This window comes from Eubalaena glacialis, chromosome 2 (genome assembly GCF_028564815.1).
Source record: "Eubalaena glacialis isolate mEubGla1 chromosome 2, mEubGla1.1.hap2.+ XY, whole genome shotgun sequence".
NCBI lineage: Eukaryota > Metazoa > Chordata > Mammalia > Artiodactyla > Balaenidae > Eubalaena > Eubalaena glacialis.
Window position 1 is genome coordinate 20151664 of NC_083717.1, and position 25121 is coordinate 20176784.

A 25121-nucleotide genomic window follows, 5' to 3' on the forward strand; every position below is an offset into this window, starting at 1 on the left:
TCTGCATGCCACCGTGCTGCCCCACGCTCCAAGAGGACAGAAGATCCTTTGTTCGGGACCCTGCCCTGGGTATCTCTTCCATCTAGCTGTTGGTTCGCATCCTTTAATATCCTTTCAGAATAATTCGGTAATCTAGTGAGTAAACGGGTTTTCCTGAGTTCTGTGAGCCGTTCTAGCAAATTGATCGAACCCCAGGAGAGGGTCCTGGGAACCTCAGTTGGTCAGAAGTACAGGTAACAACCCAAGCTTGTGACTGGAGCCTGAAGTGGGGGGCGGTCTCAGGGGACTGAGCCCTTCACCTGTGGGATCTGATTCTGTCTCCGGGTGGACAGTGTCAGGACTGAGTTGAACTCTCGGACACCCTGCTGGCAACAAAGAATTGTTTGTTGGTGTGGGAAAACCCTGAGCCACACACCTTGGAACTGGGTCCAGGAACCCTATCCAGGTTCTATTACATGGGGAGCAAAATCAAACTCAGTGAAGAGGTGAAGCAGGTAACCAGTGAGCTCTGGCACTTGCTGGGTGCCGGGTGGCGTGTGGCAGAGAGCAGGAGACCCACCAAAGACTGGAAATCACACTGCGGGGGGGGGCGGTTACTTCCCTGGCTGTGCCACATCTGAGCTGCAAGGCGATGGACAAGTGACTTCCATGTCTGAGCTTCACCTCCTTCTTATAAAATAAAGCCACAACAACAAGAAAACAATAATAGTAACTGTGGGCAGTGGCAGCTACCCTTTCACTGAGCACTTACTATGCAGCAGGTGCTGAACAAACACTTGCTAAGCACCATCTCACTTAATCCTGAGGACACCTGGGAGGATACTGTTAACTCCAGTTTATGGGGAGGCTCAGAGCTCAGGAACCAGTCCAAGGTCACCCAGCTGCAGGGAGTGGCGGGGTCTCGGTTCAAAACCGAGTCCATCTGACTGCCATGTTCTTCGGAGAGAATAACAACCTCAAATGACTGGCACAGACGTTAGGAAATGTTATATAATCTGGAAAGTGCTCTGGACGCCCTACATGAAAGGCAGTCAGGGTTAACAAGCCCACCCCTCACTGCGGGCCAGCATCCTGGTCACGCTCTCCGACCACTGGGCAGCCAGCTCCCGGCAGCCTCCTCCCTCCCGTGAGTCAGAGGCCCAATCATCCCGGAGCATCATCCACTGGGCGGTGGGGGAAGGAGGCCATCCCTCCTGGCACTTACTTTCTCAGGACCGCAATCTCATTCTCTATGCTGCTTTCTTTGCCCTTCAGTGCCTTCTTGGGGATACACTTCACCGCAAAGAGTTTTCCAGTTGCCTTCTCTTCAGCTAAGACCACTTCGGAAAATGCCCCGCTGTGAACAAAGAGGGAGAAAGAGAAGCGGCTTTAGATTCAGGAGATCTGGGTACTCCCGACAGCTCCTCTGATCCGACTACCAAAATCTGAGTAATAACAAGAGGAACAATTCCCGGCATTACTGTGACTTTTTAACCAGCCACACTCCAAACCAAACTTCTTTATGCAGAGAGTAGACAAAGGCAAGTGTGACCTCTTGCAAAGGGACACAGGAATGCCCACGTGGGTGTGGGCACCTCCCAGTGCCACCTGCCATCCCGCACAACAACCAAACAGCAGTCACTTGGGAGCAACAGAAAAGCTCCAGAAAGGTTCCTGCGGGAAAGATCAGGCCCATCTGAAGCTGTCAGCACCCACACACCCAAGCAGACGAGAGGGTAACACTGAAATGTCTAGATTCCTCCCAGGCCCTTTCATTCCCAAGAAAATTTCAGAGCACTTGGCAAAGCTGTAATTAATTCTCACAGATAGGTAAGGGTGTAATTAACGTGTGGGACACATGGTATTGACACAGGTTAATTAATTTGTAGGGGCATGCAGGGCTGCAGTGAGCAGGTTGTTTCTTTTTTCAACCAAACAAATAAAAACAAACATGATGCCCTGAGTGGGGAGAACTTCCTGCCTGAAAATAGAAATCTAACTCTGTGAGGCCACATCACCAAACTGAAAATGTAACCAGAACATTCAGGGCCAGAGATTACATTTCTTCAGAGAGGTGGTCTGCGAGCCCCAGAGGCTGCACTGTCCCCTCACCTGACACCTTGTCTATTTCCAGCAGACAAAGCCTGGGTGCTGCTCTCGTACCGGGGCACAACTTCCCTAACAACTCAAACAAAAACAGACAACTCCATTGCCTGCTGCAGACCTCTGTAACCTGGGCTTTGTGCACGCGGGCCACGGAAAACCACTGAGTCATTCTCTATTCCTACACTTTCAGGAGCAACTCATTTCCTCTGATACACACCAAACATGGCTTCTAAACAGTTATGACTAGAGACAAACTCTCCTACATCAAAAGAGACCACTAGAAGGACCAATGTCCCAATGTCATCCCAATATTGGTCCCTCGGGGCCTTTGTTCTTCAGCCAACATCAAAGAGATGCCTAAGCAATGGAGGAATGGATACAGAAGATGTGGTACATATATACAATGGAATATTACTCAGCCATAAAAAAAGAACAAAATATTGTCAATTGCAGAAACATGCGTAGAACTAGAGACTACCATACTGAGTGAAGTAAGTCAGACAGAGAAAGACAAATATCATATGATATCGCTTATATGTGGAATCTTAAAAAAAATGATACAAATGAATGTATTTACAAAACAGAGAGTCACAGATGTAGAAAACAAACTTACGGTTACCAAGGGGGAAAAGGGGAGGTGGGATAAATTGGGAGCTTGGGATCGACATACACACACTACTATATATAAAATAGATAATAAGAACTACGGTATGGCACAGGGAACTCTACTCAATACTCTGTAATGACCTATATGGGAACAGAATCTAAAAAAGAGTGGGGCTTCCCTGGTGGCGCAGTGGTTGAGAATCTGCCTGCCAATGCAGGGGACACGGGTTCGAGCCCTGGTCTGGGAAGATCCCACATGCCACGGAGCAACTGGGCCCGTGAGCCACAATTACTGAGCCTGCGCGTCTGGAGCCTGTGCTCCGCAACAAGAGAGGCCGCGACAGTGAGAGGCCTGCGCATGGCGATGAAGAGTGGCCCCCGCTTGCCACAACTAGAGAAAGCCCTCGCACAGAAACGAAGACCCAACACAGCCATAAATAAATAAAAAAAAATAATAATAATAATAAAAAAAATAAAATAAAATAAAATAAAATAAAAAAAAATAAAAAAGAGTGGGGAGATTGGTTCAAGATGGCAGAGTAGAAGGACGTGCTCTCACTCCCTCTTGCAAGAACACCAGAATCACAACTAACTGCTGAACAATCATCAACAGGAAGACACTGGAACTCACCAAAAAAGATACCCCACATCCAAAGACAAAGGAGAAGCCACTATGAGACGGTAGGAGGGGCGCAATCACAATAAAATCAAATCCCATAACTGCTGGGTAGGTGACTCACAAACTGGAGAACACTTGTACCACAGAAGTCCACCCACTGGAGTGAAGGTTCTGAGCCCCATTTCAGGCTTCTCAATCTGGGGGTCCGGCAACAGGAGGAGGAATTCCTAGAGAATCAGACTTTGAAAGTTAGCAGGATTTGATTGCAGGACTTCGACAGGACTGGGGGAAACAGAGACTCCACTCCTGGAGGGCACACACAAAGTAGTGTGTGCGCATCAGGACCCAGGGGAACGAGCAGTGACGGCATAGGAGACTGAACCAGATCTACCTGATAGGGTTGGAAGGTCTCCTGAAGAGGCGGGGGGGGGGGGGGGTGGCTGTGGCTCACCATGAGGACAAGGACACTGGCAGCAGAAGTTCTGGGAAGTACTCCTTGGCATGAGCCCTCCCAGAGTCTGCTATTAGCCCCACCAAAGAGCCCGGGGAGGCTCCAGTGTTGGGTCGCCTGAGTCCAAACAACCAACAGGGAGGGAACCCAGCCCCACCCATCAGCAGACAAGTGGATTAAAGTTTTACTGAGCTCTGCCCACCAGAGCAACATCCAGCTCTACCCACCACCAGTCCCTCCCATTAGGAAACTTGCAAAAGCCTCTTAGATAGCCTCTCATCCACCAGAAGCAAGAAGTACAACCCTGCAGCCTGTGGAACAAAAACCACATTCACAGAAAGATAGACAAGAGGAAAAGGCAGAGGGCTATGTACGAGATGAAGGTACAAGATAAAACCCCAGAAAAACAACTAAATGAAGGAGAGATAGGAAACCTTCCAGAAAAAGAATTCAGAATAATGATAGTGAAGATGATCCAGGATCTCGGAAAAACAATGGAGGCAAAGATCGAGACGACGCAAGAAATGTTTAACAAAGATCTAGAAGAATTAAAGAACAAACAAACAGAGACGAACAACACAATAACTGAAATGAAAAATACACTAGAAGGAATCAATAGCAGAATAACTGAGGCAGAAGAACGGATAAGTGACCTGGAAGACAGAATGGTGGAATTCACTACTGTGGAACAGAATAAAGAATGAAAAGAAATGAAGACAGTCTAAGAGATCTCTGGGACAACATTATACGCAACAACATCTGCATTATAGGGGTTCCAGAAGGAGAAGAGAGAGAGAAAGGACCAGAGAAAATATTTGAAGAGATTATAGTCAAAAACTTCCCTAACATGGGAAAGGAAATAGCCACCCAAGTCCAGGAAGCGCAGAGAGTCCCATACAGGATAAACCCAAGGAGAAACACGCCGAGACACACAGTAATCAAATTGGCAAAAATTAAAGACAAAGAAAAATTATTGAAAGAAGCAAGGGAAAAACGACAAATAACATACAAGGGAACTCCCATAAGGTTAATAGCTGATTTCTCAGCAGAAACTCTACAAGCCAGAAGGGATTGGCATGATACACTTAAAGTGATGAAAGGGAAGAACCTACAACCAAGATGACTCTACCCAGCAAGGATCTCATTCAGATTCGATGGAGAAATCAAAAGGTTTACAGACAAGCAAAGGTAAGACAATTCAGCACCACCAAACCAGCTCTACAACAAATGCTAAAGGAACTTCTCTAAGTGGGAAACACAAGAGAAGAAAAGGACCTACAAAAACAAACCCAAAACAATTAAGAAAATGGTCATAGGAACATACATATCGATAATTACCTTAAACGTGAATGGATTAAATGCTCCAACCAAAAGACACAGGCTTGCTGAATAGATACAAAAACAAGACCCATATATATGCTGTCTACAAGACACCCACTTCAGACCTAGGGACACATTCAGACTGAAAATGAGGAGATGGAAAAAGATAGTCCATGCAAATGGAAATCTAAAGAAAGCTGGAGTAGCAATGCTCATATCAGATAAAATAGACTTTAAAATAAAGAACGTTACAAGAGACAAAGAAGGACACTATATAATGATCAAGGGATCAATCCAAGAAGAAGATAAACCAATTATAAATATATATGCACCCAACATAGGAGCACCTCAACACATAAGGCAACTGCTAAAAGCTATAAAAGAGGAAATTGACAGTAACACACTATTAGTGGGGGACTTTAACACCTCACTTACACCAATGGACAGATCATCCAAACAGAAAATTAATAAGGAAACACAAGCTTTAAATAACACAGTAGACCAGATAGATTTAATTGATATTTATAGGACATTCCATCCAAAAACAGCAGATTACACTTTCTTCTCAAGTGCGCACGGAACATTCTGCAGGATAGATCACATTTTGGGTCACAAATCAAGCCTCAGTAAATTTAAGAAAATTGAAATCATACCAAGCATCTTTTCTGACCACAATGCTATGAGATTAGAAATGAATTACAGGGGAAAAAAATGAAAAAAACACAAACACATGGAGGCTAAACAATACGTTACTAAATAACCAAGAGATCAGTGAAGAAATCAAAGAGGAAATCAAAAAATACCTAGAGACAAATGATAATGAAAACACGACGATCCAAAACCTATGGGATGCAGCAAAAGCAGTTCTAAGAGGGAAGTTTATAGCTATACAAGCCTACCTCAAGAAACAAGAAAAATCTCAAGTAAACAATCTAACCTTACACCGGAAGGAACTAGAGAAAGAAGAACAAACAAAACCCAAAGTTAGCAGAAGGAAAGAAATCATAAAGATCAGAGCAGAAATAAATGAAATAGAAACAAAGAAAACAATAGCAAAGATCAATAAAACTAAAAGATGGTTCTTTGAAAAGATAAACAAAACTGATAAACCATTAGCCAGACTCATCAAGAAAAAGAGGGAGAGGACTCAAATCAATAAAATTAGAAATGAAAAAGGAGAAGGTACAACAGACACTGCAGAAATACAAAGCATCCAAAGAGACTACTACAAGTAACTCTATGCCAATAAAATGGACAACCTGGAAGAAATGGACAAATTCTTAGAAAGGTATAACCTTCCAAGACTGAACCAGGAAGAAATAGAAAATATGAACAGACCAATCACAAGTAATGAAATTGAAACTGTGATTAAAAATCTTCCAACAAACAAAAGTCCAGGACCAGATGGCTTCACAGGTGAATTCTATCAAACATTTAGAGAAGGGCTAACACCCATCCTTCTCAAACTCCTCCAAAAAATTGCGGAAGAAGGATCACTCCCAAACTCATTCTATGAGGCCACCATCACCCTGATACCAAAACCAGACAAAGATACTACAAAAAAATAAAATTACAGACCAATATCACTGATGAATATAGATGCAAAAATCCTCAACAAAATACTAGCAAACCAAATCCAACAATGCATTAAAAGGATCATACACCACGATCAAGTGGGATTTATCCCAGGGATGCAAGGATTCTTCAATATATGCAAATCAATCAATGTGATACATCATATTAACAAATTGGAGAATAAAAACCATATGATCATCTCAATAGATGCAGAAAAAGCTTTTGACAAAATTCAACACCCATTTATGATAAAAACTCTCCAGAAAGTGGGCATAGAGGGAACCTACCTCAACATAATAAAGGCCATATATGACAAACCCACAGCAAACATCATCCTCAATGTTGAAAAACTGAAAGCATTTCCTCTAAGATCAGGAACAAGACAAGGATGTCCACTCTCACCGCTATTATTCAACATAGTTTTGGAAGTCCTAGCCATGGCAATCAGAGAAGAAAAAGAAATAAAAGGAATACAAATTGGAAAAGAAGAAGTAAAACTGTCACTGTTTGCAGATGACATGATACTATACATAGAGAATCCTAAAGATGCCACCAGAAAACTACTAGAGCTAATCAATGAATCTGGTAAAGTTTCAGGATACAAAAGTAATGCACAGAAATATCTTGCATTCCTATACACTAATGATGAAAAATCTGAAAGAGAAATTAAGGAAACACTCCCATTTACCATTGCAACAAAAAGAATAAAATACCTAGGAATAAACCTACCTAAGGAGACAAAAGACCTGTAGGCAGAAAACTATAAGACACTGATGGAAGAAATTAAAGATGATACCAACAGATGGAGAGATATAACATGTTCTTGGATTGGAAGAATCAATATTGTGAAAATGACTATACTACCCAAAGCAATCTACAGATTCAATGCAATCCCTATCAAATTACCCATGGCATTTTTTATAGAACTAGAACAAAAAATCTTAAAATTTGTATGGAGACACAAAAGACCTCGAATAGCCAAAGCAGTCTTGAGGGAAAAAAACGGAGCTGGAGGAATCAGACTCCCTGACTTCAGACTATACTACAAAGCTACAGTAATCAAGACAGTATGGTACTGGCACAAAAACAGAAATCTAGATCAATGGAACAGGATAGAAAGCCCAGAAATAAACCCACACACCTATGGTCAGCTAATCTATGACAAAGGAGGCAAGGATATACAATGGAGAAAAGACAGTCTCTTCAATAAGCGGTGCTGGGAAAACTGGACAGCTACATGTAAAAGAATGAAATTAGAACACTCCCTAATACCATACACAAAAATAAACTCAAAATGGAATCAAGACCTAAATGTAAGACCGGACACTATAAAACTCTTAGAGGAAAACATAGGAAGAACATTCTTTGACATAAATCACAGCAAGATCTTTTTTGATCCACCTCCTAGAGTAATGGAAATAAAAACAAAAAGAAACAAATGGGACCTAATGAAACTTTTTAAAAACTTTTGCACAGCAAAGGAAACTATAAACAAGACGAAAAGACAACCCTCAGAATGGGAGATAATATTTGCAAACGAATCAATGGACAAAGGATTAATCTCCAAAATATATAAACAGTTCATGCAGCTCAATATTAGAAAAACAAACAACCCAATCCAAAAATAGGCAGAAGACCTAAAGAGACATTTCTCCAAAGAAGACATACATATGGCCAAGAAGCACATGAAAAGCTGCTCAATATCACTAATTATTAGAGAAATGCAAATCAAAACTACAATGAGGTATCACCTCACACCAGTTACAATGGGCATCATCAGAAAATCTACAAACAACAAATGCTGGAGAGGGTGTGGAGAAAAGGGAACCCTCTTGCACTGTTGGTGGGAATGTAAATTGATACAGCCACTATGGTGAACAGTATGGAGGTTCCTTAAAAAACTAAAAATGGAATTACCATATGACCCAGCAATCCCACTACTGGGCATATATCCTGAGAAAACCATAATTCAAAAAGAGTCATGCACCAAAATGTTCATTGCAGCAGTATTTACAATACCCAGGTCATGGAAGCAACCTAAATGCCCATCGACAGATGCGTGGATAAAGAAGATGTGGTACATATATACAATGGAATATTACTCAGCCATAAAAAGGAACGAAACTAGGTCATTTGTAGAGACGTGGATGAATCTAGAGACTCTCATACAGAGTGAAGTAAGTCAGAAAGAGAAAAACAAATATCGTATATTAACGCATATATGTGGAACCTAGAAAAATGGTACAGATGAACTGGTTTGCAGGGCAGAAACTGAGACACAGATGTAGAGAACAAATGTATGGACACCAAGGGGGGAAAGCGGCGGGGGTTGGGGGGTGGTGGTGTGATGAATTGGGAGATTGGGATTGACATGTATACAGTGATGTGTATAAAATGGATGAATAATAAGAACCTGCTGTATAAAAAAATAAATAAAATTCAAAAAAATAAAAGTGTATATATGTATAACTGATTCACTTTGCTGTACAGAAGAAACACAACATTGTAAATCAACTAGACTCTAATAAAAATTAATTTAAAAAAAAAAAAGAGAGATGCCTATGCAAGAACGGACTTTTCTCTCCCCCTCTTGTGCCATCTGACAGGGATAGGCATCTGTCCTGGACCAAAGGAAGACGAATACATATATTTTAAATCCTTTCCAGTGAGAGGAATTCACTCCACGTAGTGCAATTAACTGTGAGTCTTCGGGGCAAGTGTTCCTCCTGAACCCTAACTCTGGAGAGAGGAGTCTATCTTCAAGGTCTGTATCTAATTATAGAAACCAGAGGGGCAGAAGGTAGGCATTCAATGAAAGAACCAAGTGGAACATGTCAGAACAAAGATCCTCTGCTCACAAGCATTGGCCAAGTTGGAGTCTCCCACCACATGCCTCACATTTGACTCAGCCAGAACAGCAATTATGAAACAGAAATACATAAAACCCAGGACAGATTTATCACAGAGTGATATATGGCGTCGGACATTCCCAGTGGCATTTGGTCACTGCCAATGGCTTTCGCCCAAAAAAGCCAATTCATAACAACTTGAGGGAATCCCCAGCCTAGGAGCTTCCCCTCTCCCTCACGTCTGTCTCGGGGATGGACTGAGGCAGATTCTTCTCCCAGGGAGGGTTCTTAGATGGAAGGAACGTGGACGGCTATGGACCTGCTCCCTTTCCCTGTCCTCCAGGAAGTGGAACAAGATCCACGTTAGAGACAAGAAAAATCAGTGAGGAAAGACCAGGATTCTAGCACCACGGGTGATTTTTTTTTTTTTTTTTTTTTTTACTGAAGTATAGTTAATTTACAAGGTTGTGTTAGTTTCAGGTATATAGCAAAGTGATTCAATTATACGTATATATATTCTTCTTCAAATTCTTTTCCATTATAGGTTATTACAAGGTATTGAGTATAGTTTCCTGTGCTATACAGTAGGTCCTCATTGTTTATCTATTTTATACATAGTAGTGTATATCTGTTAATCCCAAACTCCTAATTTATCCCTCTCCCCTCCTCCCCCTTGGCAACCACAAGTCTGTTCTCTATGTCTATGAGTCTGTTTCTGTTTCATAGATAAGTTCATTTGTATCATATTTTAGATTCCACATATAAGTGATATCATATGGTATTTGTTTTTCTCTGGCTGGCTTACTTCACTTAGTATGATAATCTCTAGGTCCATCTGTGTTGCTGCAAATGGCAGTATTTCATTCTTTTTCATGGCTGAGTAATATTCCATTATATATATGTACCATATCTTCTTTATCCATTCATCTGTCCATGGACCTTTAGGTTGCTTCCATGTCTTGGCTATTGTAAATAGTGCTGCTATGAACATTAGGGTAGCACCAAAGGTGATTTTATGCCATGGATTCCATGCATTCATTTCCAGTTTCCCCATTTGCCTCTTGGGTCCCTGATGCTGATGACACCCCGGCAGTTTCTCTCCTGAGTCTGTCAGATTTACTGCGTCCATTTTCCAAAAGGTGGAGAAGCCCCTCAGCAGCCAGAACTTGAGCTGAGAACTGCAGGCAGACCTCTCCCCCTTGGCTGTCCCCTTGCCCTCTCTGTGTCCCCCTGAGCTCCTTCCTCTTCAGAGTCTGTAAAAATAGTAACAGACTTTGGCCAATGCAGAGGAGGTATTCTGCTGCGCTGTCAGGGGCACACATGAGAGAAGTGCTGCCTTGCTCTGCAGATCAATCCCTCCCAGAAACAGAGTGAGAACTGCGGTTTCTCGTGAATCAACCCCTTGGCCCATGACAATGGGGAGGGGGCTCGAGGTCTCCATCAGAGCCAGTGCTGGTGGGCGGCTGCGGGCAGCTGAGGCCAAGGTGACACGTGGTGTTCCTGGATCGAAGGCTTCTCTGCCTTTGTCCCTGATGTTGGGAGGGAGGGATGAACTGTCTGTGACCCCACAGCGAGGGCAGGACAAGGGGACACAGACACGCAAAGGGCCTCGTGAGCTAAGCAGCTGGGACTTGACAATGAACAAGGCCCCTTGTGACTCCACGGTTACTAAGCAGAGTCACAAAGCGAAGGATATATTCCCGTCCTACCAGAATGAAACTCAGCCTGAAATTCCACTTCTGTGTACACACCCCAAAGAATCAAAAGCTGGGACTCAAACAGTATTTGGACACCCATGTTCATAGCAGCATTATTCACAATAGCCAAAAGGTAGAAACAGCCCAAATATCCACTGATGGATAAAAGGATAAACAAATTGTGGTATAAACATACAATGAAATATTATTCAGCCATAAAAAGGAATGGAATTCTGACACAGGCTACGACATGGATGAACCTTGGATACGTTATGCTCAGGGAAATAGGCCAGAATCAAGAGGAAAAATCCTGTACGATTCCACTTATACGAAGTACCTAAAATAGTCAAATTCATTGAGACAGAGAGTAGTGTGGTGGCTGTCAGGGGCTGGGAGAGGGGGGAATGGGGAGTTATGGGGACAGAGTTTCCATTTGGGAAGATGAAAAAGTTCTTCGGAAGATGAATAATGGCCATGGTTACACGACAGTGTGAATGTACTTACTGCCCCTGAATTGTATGCTTAAAAATGGTTACATTGGAAACATTTGATAAGCTTTTTCACTCATTACCTCCCTAAAGGAGAAAGAAGTTATATGAATAACTGGAGGTGCCGGATGCTGTGTACCACTTGACATTTACAAAGTGCTTTGGCCCCTATCAACGAATCCAATTCATACAGCAACCCAAGAAGTTACCGTCCCCTCTGTTTTACAGATGAAGATACTGAGGCTCAGGTAGTAAGGGTCAGAAAAGAAAACGTACGCTTCCTAACCCTTCCCAGGTCCTTTTCAAGACACTCTGCGGGGCTGCTAGCAGGCCGTCTTCCCCACAAGCGTGGCAGGTGACAGCAAGGGAGGGTCAGATGCTGCCTTTGGGTGAGCTGTCCTCCCGCTCTGCCCCGAGAGTGCAAATCCACCTCGCTTCCTCTTTGAGCCAAACAATGTGTGCATTTACCCCCGGCTTTAAGCTTTCCAAAGACAGAGGTCTCTAGTCTTCTTAGGGGGATATGAGATTAGCATAAATTGTTATTGTTCCTGCAATAAACAGAAATCACTGGAAGACACTTTCCCTGTTCTAAGAAAGCTAAATAAAAACATCAGAAGCAGAAACTCAAGAATGAAGAGCTAGGGCACTTTCAACATAATTACACAACAAAGTGATGCGTGTGTCTGCGTGTGTGAGGTGGGAATGGGGCAGGGCGGAGGGAGAGAGAGGGGGCTGGTCGTAGGAGGGAAGACAGCAAGAAAAATTATCTGGGAGCCAGAAAGCCTCCAGACAACCCAAGGAAATAAATCCCTAAGAACGCAAGCAAGGACAGAGAGTTACCAAGTTATAAAAATACAAGGAGGTCAAAGCACGTCGCACTCCCTGAGCTGTAAAATACAAGCTTTGGGCATTTAAACCTGAGCGGTAGAGCCTTCCCGCCAGACTGAGCCGCACTTGCATCTTGAAACGCAGTCTGTGCTGTGGCCGCTCCTGCCTGGCATCCCCCCCATCCTGCCTCCACAATCTGACTTCTCCCCTAGTCATCCCTTGACTGGAACCAGGAGGGCTGGGCCCCTGGGAAGGGGAGGGGGGTCTCCCAAATGCTACATGCAGTGCCGCCTTCTTGCTGCTCATTCATGCTGGTCTCTTGTGTGACCTCTGATGGTCTCGGCCTCCTTCCTAAAACTCCCTTCTTCTTGGTTCTACTACAGCTCTCTCCTTCCACCTTTACATCCAGCGTCTCTCCATCGCCGCCTCCTCCTCTTCTTCCAATCAGACATCAGCGAGCTCCGAGGTTGCATCCTCAGCCCTGCCTTCATCCTATTCTACACCCACCCCCGGGAAATCTGGTGCTTGCTGTTTCCACACCGCCTCTCTCCTCATGGCCCCCTAACCTTGGTCTAAATTTGAACATCTCATCTCACCTCCTGTGCAGATCTCATCTTTCCAGCTGCCTACTTGGGTTCTCCAGCTGAAACCCCCGGGCAGCCTCTCAAGAGCACCATAACCAAAGCAGAAAACAGTATCTTCATCCCCGAACTTCTCTCTCCTATACAGTCTCATTTCTATAGATTCAGGAACCCAGCCTAGAACTCTATGTCATCCCTCTCTCATTTCCATCACCAAGTATATCCAGCTTTCCTCTAAAATGATTCTCAGATGCCTGTCTGTTGGTCCATCCCTACACCACTGCTCTGGTTCGCATTCCTTTATTCACTCAGGACTCTGCTCCCAGCACTCTCTCCTGGCCCCTCTGCCCCCAGCAAGCCTACCTCCCACCGCTATCTCCTACCTGCTCCTGGAATTACTTTTCCAAAGCAAAGATCTGACAGTGTGGCTACCCTACTTAAAACATTGAGGTTTTATGTCTACACAGGATAAAGTTTAAACTCCTTCTCAAGTTTCCACGGCATTCAAAGCTCTCCCCAACCTGACCCCAACCTGAAGGCTCATCTACCACCAAACCATCCTCCCCAACACAAACTCACCCCACCACGCCCACACATGTCACCTCCGCCCAACCACAAAGGTCAGCTGACATTTCCCAAATACACCCATGCCCTTTCACACCACTGGCCTGGGTTCAATTCCCCCCCCACCTCCTCCTTTCCTTGAATGCCGTTCCTTTTTCTTTCTGCTTGGCAAAATTCCATTATAAATGGAAGTATATTCCATTATAAATTTTAAAGGGCCTAGCTGATATATCATATTTCCTAACCTTTGAAGGCTTTCTCAATTGTCATCCACCAGACAGAATGAGGGTCACACACTTGGCTTACACCTTCATTGTCCTACTTACACATGCCATGGTGGTCCTTCGTGTGCTTGCCTGATGAGAGCAGAAGTCCTAAGTCATTCTCTTCTGTGTCTCTATCCCTAACAATACTGGCATCAACTGACGCCCAAGGCAGTTTCGATGATCATCATTATCTGGGGCTCTCCTTGGATTCCTCCCTGTGCTATAGATGCACAAAGTAAATGATGTAGGCCAATGACCTTCCACGCAGTGTAGAGGAAAAACTACTGTCCCTTTCCTCCTTTATAATGTATTCCTCTAAATTTCTATGCAAGCCTATGCAGAAAGATCCTCAAAGGTTTCTCTTGAAGCGTAAAAATTCTTAGTCTTTCCAGATATATTTTAAACTGTACACTATGTACCTTAATGCTTAAGTCATATTTTACAGTTGGATAATCCTGAGGTCACTTTTTGTGAGTTTATGGTATGATACTTCTCCCCCTTATCCTGGTTATAGAAGTAAAATTTGGTAGGAAAAATGAGAAAGCAGATTTTTAGATAAAGGACTTTAGGTAATGCATAATCATGGGAGAAGTAAAAATTCCAGTGACTCAAAAATTGTATTTTTTCATGTTGTGACAAGATATTTCTTTGATTTTTAAAGAAAACTATTCTATTTTTTAAAAACACACCAAGTTTCCATCTAAATTAAACCTCTTTGATGAATTCCTTAAAAGGTCAAAGAAAAATTCTTGAAATGCTAAATATTTTCATCTCCTGAAGATAAAATTACAAATTACAGAAGCTGAATCCTTCCCCCTTTTCTTCCACATCTCAGAGCAAATCACATCATCATCTGGAGGCACCTTACTTTGACTGTAAGCCAGGCACCCAGGAGAAAATAAACAATCTTTTGAGAGCTGAATTTCCAAGACTCGAGGAAAATGTCACATTTTCTGTATTCACTAAAGGATTCTAAACAACTACTTTTGCTTCTCACTTCATAAATGATGGCTCTGAAAAAGGCTGCTTCGCTTTTTGCTTTATCTAGTCAGTCGTAAGAATGGAACCCTGGCATAGTAATGAACTATCCACGCTGTAGACTATCTGTGCTATGAAGCCCAGCTGAGGACTGGCACCCAATCCTCTATGAATGAAATGATTCTTACTCTCAACTTACCAGCGGAAGGGCAAGCAAAGAAGTGGGTAGGGCTCTGGGAATTCCTTATATTTCTGAGCTCCCTGGAAAGGCAGCACAAAGTCCATGTGTGCTGAGGATGCCTTGGCTTAAAACAGACATTTAAGGGTTTTGTGAACCACAACTAGAAATTCACCTTCCAGTTGTTAAAGAAAATTCCTAGAGCACCTTACCTCCAGATCTGCTGCTATATATTGTGGCCAGAACTCAGAGCTAAGCCACGCCCACAGATAACGCTAGATAACACAACTACTCACTACCAGTTGTGATCATAAAAAGTAAAAACAAGAATCTATAGGGAGGAGGGATAAATTAGGAGTAAAGGATAACAGATATACACCACTATATATGAAGTAGATAAACAAGGATTTACTGTATAGCACAGGGAACTGTAGTCAGTATCTTGTAATAATCTATAATGGAAAATCTCTAATGAACTAATATGTATATATGTACAACTAAATCACTTTGCTGTACACCTGAAACTAACACAATATTGTAAATCAACTATACTTCAATTAAAAAAAAAAAAAAAAACGATCTCTGGATTCTGCTCTCCCTATTTCTATGATCTACAACCTGAAGTTGCTAAGAACAAATATCAGTTAGTATCTAAGAAGAGTGGCTGATGTGCTGGTTCCCCTAAGTGCACATAATTTTAAAATAAACTCTTCTGTCAAACGAGAGCAATTTAATCACAAAATCTACAAACATTGAGTCTCTGACCACCTGCTGTGACTTGCACATTTTTGGTGCTCCCCAAATGTCTGTCCGATTGAACTGGCAAAACCTCCAAAAGACGCCGCTGATTTTCAGGCAGAATCAGGAATTCCAGAGCTGTCTTTCTGACTCACGACAGTACACTAAAGGCGGTTGCTTGATAAAATTATATCCGTCTCAAATTAGACCAAGACGTCATCAGATGGTGCTGAAATGATCTGTCCTATTAGCTTAGAGTCAGCTATTATCGTTTCATTGCCTTTCCATGCTTTTGAATCATTCTACATACAAATCAGATTGACTGTGTTATTATCTTTGTTAATAGCATCGCCTCTAGCCCATTGCCACTACTGCGACGTGCAACTGGACAGACAGACGTTATGCCAGGCTTTGGGCCATAAATTAAAATGTTCTTTTCCACTAAGCCTACTATTTTCCCCAGTGTCAGGCCAGGACAATATTAAGGGCTGATGGGGAAAAAAATGAAAAAAAAACCTGAACAGCAGAAAATGAAGTTGGTAATATTTGGCTTCAAACAATAAAGAAACTGACAGGTGCCTTTGAGACCTATTGTTCCAGAGCAGACTCAATTCTTAAAATAGGAAAGCCTGTCTTCTCACCCCAAGAGTAGTCGTACTGACCCCAGAGAATCCAAATGGATAATAACAGTAGTGGAGTCAGATGGTCTCAATGTCTAAACTCTCCAGGCAGAAATTCAGCAATTTTAGAAGTGGCATTAACTCTTTCTGGTAGAATCTTCACTTAAATATCTTCATTAATTCATATACCACTCATGACATTTTGTACTAATTCAGCCCACTGACCTAAAGAAAGCCACGCCCCATATGAATAAAGCTCTGACTAGCAAGCAAAGCAAAAAGTCTCACTTCAAGAACAAATATGTTTGCATGAAAATTGGCATCCCATTTAGATATAACAACGTCTATTACGTCAAGTGTGTCTTCTCATACTCTCCACTTGACAATTATATAGCAAGTCATGTTAGTTCATGTAGATGCTTGAGCTAGAAATAATGCAAACTTTCTTTAAAAAAATGATGTATAACCCAAGCCCTTATTAATTGCGACCTGTGTCTCACCAACCAGTTCAAATCAGAGACATCTTCTTAACTTTAGTAAATCATGCATAGGAATAGGGAGATTCCTACTAAAAGTAGCTATTCTTTTTCACCCAGAAATCCCCTCTTCAACTGGCAAATTCCGCAATGATTAGCCACCAGATTCTATAACAGCTTCAAGAACCATGACGAAATGTTCTTAAGCATTCACCCGATTAGCCTGATTATTGCCCGGATCAATTCTCATTCCAAGTATTACATCCCTGCATCTAAAACCACTGGAGCAAGTGATGACAATGCTTGTCCCAGGGAAAGCTGCAAAACACCAGCACTGTCTTGCGGGTGACATGTTGGGTTTCTTACGGTTTTTCTGTGGCCGTAAATCTTTCCCGCTAATTGCGTCACTGATCCAAATGAAGAAGAGAAATAAATTCCAAATGAATGCCTCCTGTCATATTTTAAAGAACATGCTTCATTTAATAGCACAACTTTTCCCCTTCACTTCTTTGCTGCGGTCCCATATTTTCTCTCTGCTCTTCTCCAGTCACTTGTGAAAGGTTGATTTGGAACCCTAGTGAGTCGGGCACTTTTTCTCAGCACATCATCCACAGGGAGTATTCATGGAAGCCTGGTTTTTGAAGGTGGTGGCATTACTTCTGGAATTACAGAGTGTCCTTGTAGCCTCAGCTAAAAGGCTAGCAACACTAAAAGGCACATAAGGTGTCCTTGTGGGGCATGTATGCATCTGTTGCAAGAATCCACTTTACTTGGATGATAGGCGTGATGACTTGGATGAAATTGGAACTCCCAGTATATTTTCCAGATTCCTTTGTCAACCATGCAGACCTCCTAGACCTGAAGCCTTCACAGATCTCCTGTTTAACCAAGATTCTCCCTACAGGGGTGGCTCTTCAGAATGGCCCTGCCCTTTCTCACTCCCACCCATCATGGCAGGGAAACCAGAACTAGCGGACTTGTGTCCCCTGATCCTGTGACTGCTACGAAGATCCAGCATCCTCCTGATGCCAAATACACAGGCTTTGGAGAGGCTGGGGGACATCATCATCAAGTGGTGGGCAAAACCATAATCCCAAAGCCAGGATGGACATTTATGGTTAATCCCAGCTGGCCATCCCTCACATGGCCATTTCTACTCACTGGGACCCCCTGGTGGGCTCGTATTTTTAAACCCTCTTTTAAACTTCTAATTCTTGTTCAGGGCAGACGCAGCACTTGAAGGGAAATGCCTTTGAGCTCCATGCCAACCAAACTCACACATCAAGGTACTCATTCTTTCAAGCTCCCCCATTAAAAAATAGAGTCCTATTGGTATAATAATTACTACATTAAAGGGATATTTGGCTGTATCTACAGAAAGAAAATAGGAGGCTTATTATAATCTGGTTTAAAAAAAATCAGTAAAAGTTTGAAGTAGCGAAACACTGGAAATATCCTAAATATCGTCACACCTCAGAGATATTGCGGGTTTGGTTCGAGACCACCAAAATAAAGCGAATATAGCAATAAAGCAAGTCATACGAATTCTTTGGTTTCCCAGCGCACATAAAAGTTATGTTTACGCTGTACTGTAGTCTATTAAGTGTGCAATAGCATCATGTCTAAAAAAACAATGCACATACCTTAATTTTAAAATATTCATTGCTAAAAAATGCTAACCATCATCTGAGCCTTCAGTGAGCTGTCATCTTTTGGCAACAGTGACATCAAAGATCACTGATCACCATCACAAACACATTAATAGTGAAAAACGTTTGAAATATTGTGAGAATTGCCAAAATGTGACACAGAGACACAAAGTAAGAAAATGCTGTTAGAAAAATGGCGCCAACATACTTGGTCAACCCAGGGTTGCAACAAACCTTCCACTTAGTAGAAAATGCAGTGAAGCATAATAAAGTGAAGGGAAACAGAATGAATTCTGCTTGTGTCCACCAACAGGGAACTGATTAGGTAAATTACAACCTAAAAATAGAATGGAGTACTATGCAGTCATTTAAAATAATTAAGTAGACTTATGTGTGCTAATATGGAAGTATCCCCAAGATACATTGTTAAGTGAAAAAATAAAGGTGCAAAGTGTCTACTGTGTTGCTGTTTGCATAACACATATGCATGCGTGCATGCACGCACAATCTCTGAGAAGACAGACAAGAAGCCAATAAAATTATTGCCTCCAGGGAGAGGCCCAAGAATGAGGCTGGTTGGGAGACTTCTTCCTTTTTACCCATTTTACTATATACCCAGTGCATGTACATGCACTGTTTTTCCATTAAAAGTTATTTAATGAGGTAGAGAAAAATTTGGAAAAGGACAGAGAGAATAATCAATAATCATCTATGCAAAATGACTACCCAGCTAATTAAAGGCTTGTACTAGCTATATACCCTATTGACAAAACATCAGCTACAATCCCATTACAGAGCCAAGTTCATGCCTGTGCTGGATGGATAACCATCCATCCAAATAGGGCTGGTGCGAACTGGTGACTCAGCCTCTCAACCTGGCTCACCATTAGCCTGGACACCTTCACCAATGCAGAAATTCAATAGCTTTTTGAAGAAAACCTCTTCTTCATAGAGGTCATTCATACATAACACTAGGGAACTCATTCTGGGGGAAGGGGGAATTGAAGTATGAGTGGGTTTCAACAGACACAAACTTCAGGGAAAAGGAGGGAGGTCAAGAAAGGCAAGCAGACAAAAGCAGAACAACGCGGCAGATGATACACATGAGGGGAGTGCGGGAGGAGGGTAATTTATGGGGCAGAGCGCAATGGGAAGAACATATTATATGTGTGTGAGGGCGCGTATAAAGCTACAAAACACATCATTTCCATTCACAACACTGCAGCATCCTTCGATGGACAGAATAGTGTCCCCTAAAGATGTCCACGTCCTAATCCCTGGAACCTGTGAATATTAGCTTCATAGCAAAAGGGACTTTGCATCTGTGATGAGGTGGAGGGACTTAAAACAGGGAGAGTACCGTGGATTACCCGGGTGACCCAGTGTAATCACAAGGGTCTTTATAAGAGGGAGGCAGGAGGGTCAGAATCAGAGAAGGACATGGGACTCCAGAAGCAGCAGGCAGTGATGCAAAAAGGGTCATGAGGCAGCCTCTAGAAGCTTGCAAAGGGAAAGAACAGGTTTTCCCTGAGACGCTCCAGAAGGAACACAGCCGTGCAACATCTTGATTTTAGCCCTGTAAGACCCACTTCAGAGCTATTGACCAGAACTATAAGATAATAAATTTGTTTTGCTTTAAGCCACTAAGTTTCTGGTACTCTGTTACAGCAGCAACGGGAAACTAATACAAATCTATGTTATCAGTATTTATCCCCAGTTTACAGATGAGGAAACTGAACTCATCAAGGTTCTACAACTTGCCCAACTCTCAAAGCCAGGGACTGAAGGAACCAGGATTCAAACCCAGATGTGAGGGGTGAATGGAATGCAGCCACTGGACAGGTAACTTATAATCACACCGTGGACATCGTAAAAGGCGATGGAAGACTGTCACTTCATGCAGTGGGCAGTCAGAAGGCATGAACAAATAGGGGAAATGAACATAGCTGATTAATATTCTCAATCCAATCCAATGTGTCACAGGTAATTCTTGTGTCTTTTTACATCATTTTGAACAGAAACAGATACGTGTCCTCCGGGTCACAGCGATATGATAGAACTTTGCCCTGCAGGAAATCCATTTATGGCAAACATTTCTCTGTTTATAGCTGGGAATGATATAAAAACAATTTCTACATTTTCACCAAGAAAATTCCCTTCTCCTTCTTTTAGCTTTAGTGATTGTTCCTAACTGGCTGCATCTCCCTGCCTTAAGCAGATGAAATGGTCTACACATCTTCCCATCACTGAGCTGCACATGTTGGACAGATAAATACTCAAGGCTGGAGACAGAACCTGGTCGAGATGCAAGTTATTCTGTGCTTCACTGTAGGTACAAGGTTTCAGCCTAGAAAACAATTCCCTTCCCCAGAAAGATGGGTTATTGTGAAAAGAATGAAGCTTCCCTAACCTAATCACCACCACCATCATCATCTACATTGCTTATTAAAGCCTTATTAAAAGCTTACTTTAAAAACTATTTGACAACAGTTTTCTAATCCTACCAATAACCCTGCATGACAACATCAGGCCCACTTGACAACTGACAAGATGGAAGTTCCAAGAGGTTCAAATTTTGCTAATCAGTTAATCAACAGACATGCAAACTCTGGTTTGATGCCACTGTCATGCTTTTTCATTTTCAAAACTATGCCACCTCCTTGGGTGGAGTTAATTTCATAATTCAGAAAGAGTAAGAAGAGTGGGTGGGTTGCAGAGGTCCTTCTTACTGTATTTCCCCCCACGAAATTGTCCAAATTCTCACCCATACTGTGTCGATGACCATCTGGGTTCTGATGGGTAAATTCATTGAAACTTTCTTAACCTGCAAACCTGCGAATAGAACTCCAGGAACTTTGGTTTCCATGTAAGTTTCTGACAATGTTTGTCCATTTCAATCCCAAGGGCTGAGGCAGAACGTTCCCTTCCTTCCCACTTCCAGGAACCCACACTCCCCATGAAAGGAGGGTGGGTGAATTTTTAATTTGGACTTTCTGTTCGTGTTCCTAAGCTACTCCTCCGTGTTTTCAAATTAGGTCCCCTCCTTATTGCCTTTATATCTTAAAATTCTACGTACTAATTTTCATTCCTTTCAAAAGTATAAAAACTCGGTAGACTCAAGATTGACCTTTGCATGGTCCCACCTACTGATCCTTCCTTTTCTAAACTTCCCACACACCCGTTCTTCATCTTCTGATGAATGGAACCGACTTAATCTTCAAACGCAATGGACAGTTCTCCATTTCCTGAAGCATAATCACATTTACACTGTCCCATCTCAAAGAGAAGTTCACATGTCCGTCTGCAGGCACTAGTGTCTTGCTGGAAAGCTTTATTTGCTGTTCAACCACACACACACATGAACTACTAATCGATTTGTTGTGAGGCTCTGATGACGACATCATCTCTGGCCGAAAATGACTACACCTGCCCAGTGGTTACCCACAAAACAAAAGAGCATCCTGTGAGACACCTCTGCACGGAAAATGAAGGCTGGAAGCATGGGGATATGGTTCATTGGGCTTTTCTCAACTACTGGGCCGTGGAGGTTATGACCCATCACAGAGACCATGGAAAGGAATGTAGGGTCTACTGTGCCCCTGCCAGCCCTCCCCAAGTCTCAATGATAGGAACTCTGATGCCCAGAGAGGCCACTGGTCCTTTCTGCTTGGCTTCTCCCAATAGGGCCGAGCAGCACATGTGTCTCTCGCAGTGCAAGGTGGATGCATCCTTTAGAAACTCTACAATCCCCTTCCCCTGACACTGCACTATTCAGGTCGGGCTGCTCTGAGATTTACGAAAGGTAAAACAGGTTCAACCCCTCAAACAGTGAGACTCCCCAGAGCTGGGGAGGGGTTCCAAAAGGCTTGTCTGCCCCAAAATATCTCCCCACATTTGCCCATTAAGGTGCCTGAGCCACATCTTTGGTAAAGGGACATACCTCCTGCCATCCCCTCTGAAGCAGAGGTACATGGCCTGGGCGCGTGCCACGTTCGCACCTGCTCAGCAGGAAGTCCTTAATGACACTGGGGACAATCTGCAGTTTAAACATTAGTCAGCTCTGGCCTGTGACAATGAACTTCACTCTCAGAGAAACCGGAGCTACAAGCTGTCACCGACCACTGGACGCGGCACTGCTTCCTAGAGGTGGTGAGGGACAGGGGCAAGTATCCCCAGGCCCTGCTGCTGCCTGGGGAGCAGGTCCTACATCTGTGAGCCCCCAGAGGGGACAGAGCCCAGGCTGACAGGTCAGCAGGCACGCAGTGAACATCTGCCTCCCTCCAGGGAGGGAGGCGGATGGAGCCAGCTTTCTGCCCCAGGAAGCTCCCAGGCCAGTGAGAAGAGAGGCAGACCATAAACAAATACATATGTCAGGTGTTGGTAAGTGATGGAAACAAAGATAAAGCGTGGGTCAAAAAGAATCGCATGGACATTTCTAGATGGGGTGGCCAGGGCAGGCCTCTTTGCTGAGAACTGAATGGAACCAGGAAGAGGCCCTAAGCATATCTAGAAGACTCTTCCAGAAGAAGGAAACCATTAATGAAGGCCCTGGGCTGGCGAGGACCCTGGCGTGGTAAAGGGCAGGCGGCCAGGGTGCCCGGAGCTGTGTGGGAAGGAGGAAGCAGTGGGGAGGGCTGGGAAATCCAGACAGAGCATGAGGTGCCATGGGCCACGGCCAGCGTTTGGCAGGTTGAGGGTTTTTCTCCGAGAGATATGCAAACCCACCAGTTAGAAGACACATTTTTCTTCTGAGTGAGAACTGAAAAGAAAAAAAAAAAAAGCACAAAGAATTGTGCCAAGCCCAGTATTGGCTTCAAAAATGCCATTATTTGAGCTACGTTAACTAGGCATTCTCACGCTCCCTAAAAAGTCGAATTCATACCCATTTAGTCCAAGTTCCTCATGAAACTGTGAGCAGGCCCTTTGTACTTGCCTGAGTTATTTCAGGAAGCTGCTTAGATGTGCCCTCTTTTGGCCTCAGTTTTGCCATCCACACAACGGGGATGACACTCTACCTTGTGCACCAAATAAGAGTCGTAAAGGCGATGCACGTCAGGCCTACCCTCAGACCCCACTGTGAGCAGAGGCGCAAACCCCAGCACTCACAGCTCCACGTCCCACACTCTGTCTGCATGCCCGTCTCCTGCCCAACGCTGGCTGCACGGAGAATAAAAATGCCACTCTGCATCTCATGGCTAATCTGCCAGACACCTAGCAACTGGTCTGCACCCCCCCCAGGCCCTTCCTGGAACTGGCATTTCATCCTCATTAATGGCTTGAGTCATGTCACAGATCAACAAAAGAAGGTTATGGAAATGTATGGAAACCACAAACAATGTAACGCTAAAATGATTTAACTTTCTTTTTTCATTTGCCACAGACGTGAATGCTTCTGAAAAGTCGGCTTAAAAATAGAAACTGGATCCACAAATTGTTTTCACCATTAAATCAGATCCATCTCACGAGCAGCAGCAAGATGAATTCCCTTCCTCTCTCCCGGCTGCCTTCCTTTCTTCTCCAGGAACAGATCACTACGTCTCAACCTTCATAAATGACAGAATGGCAGAACGAAAGAGATCGACTGTCAGTCTCCAGGAGGCTTGAGGGCCAGCGTTTTCCCCAGGGTAAATATCAGGGACAATTTGGCCTTGTTTTTTTTTTTTCCCCTCTAAATTTTATTATTATTATTATTAATTTTTTTATTAATTTTTTTGCTTTGGCTGCGTTGGGTCTGCGTTGCTGCACGTGGGCTTTCTCTAGTTGCGGCAAGCAGGGACTACTCTTCGTTGCGGTGCGCGGGCTTCTCATTGCAGTGGCTTCTCTTGTTGCGGAGCACGGGCTCTAGGCACACGGGCTTCAGTAGTTGTGGCACGCGGGCTCAGTAGTTGTGGCGCATGGGCTTAGTTGCTCCGTGGCATGTGGGATCTTCCCAGACCAGGGCTCGAACCCGTGTTCCCTGCATTGGCAGGCAGATTCTTAACCACTGTGCCACCAGGGAAGTCCCCTGATGGCCTTGTTTCTTTACTTGATTTTTTAAACACAAATACCCATCCAGACCTTCCTCCTAAGTGTGCGCAGGTATCGGCTGCCTGTGCCTTTCTCCTTCTCCCTGAGCTTCACCGCATTTGAACAGGAAAGATCAAGGTGTCAACTTGAAAAAGGAAAAGATGAGAACACATGTCATGGCATTGTTCTTCAAAAGAGCATCTGATACAGCATCCAAGCAAATGCTATTTAGTAAATGAGTTCCCAGGCCTTAGCCAGGCTGTACTGACATATCAAGAAAATCTGAGTTCTTTAAAGATGTTGCTTAAACTTCCCAGTTAAAAAATATAATAACAATGTTGGATATGTTCTAGGACAAAAGAATTGGAAGGTATGCATAAGTTAACATTTTTACAGCAGGGCACAAAACCCCAAAAAGCAATACTGGAGAAGAGAAAATATTCAAGTCTTATGAATTAAAAATGGGGGAACAGGGCTTCCCTGGTGGCGCAGTGGTTAAGAATCCGCCTGCCAATGCAGGGGACACGGGTTCGAGCCCTGGTCCGGG

General features: G+C 43.3%; 1 protein-coding gene across 2 annotated transcripts in view; it reads right to left on the bottom strand.

Moving 5' to 3' along the window:
• CAMK1D (calcium/calmodulin dependent protein kinase ID) overlaps positions 1 to 25121 on the bottom strand; it is a 418443-nt gene that overhangs the window by 248047 nt on the left and 145275 nt on the right. For both annotated transcript variants that reach the window (XM_061179320.1, XM_061179330.1), the window contains exon 2: positions 1205 to 1336. In XM_061179320.1, the coding sequence (XP_061035303.1) occupies positions 1205 to 1336 (132 nt within the window). The remainder of the gene's footprint in view (positions 1 to 1204; positions 1337 to 25121) is intronic.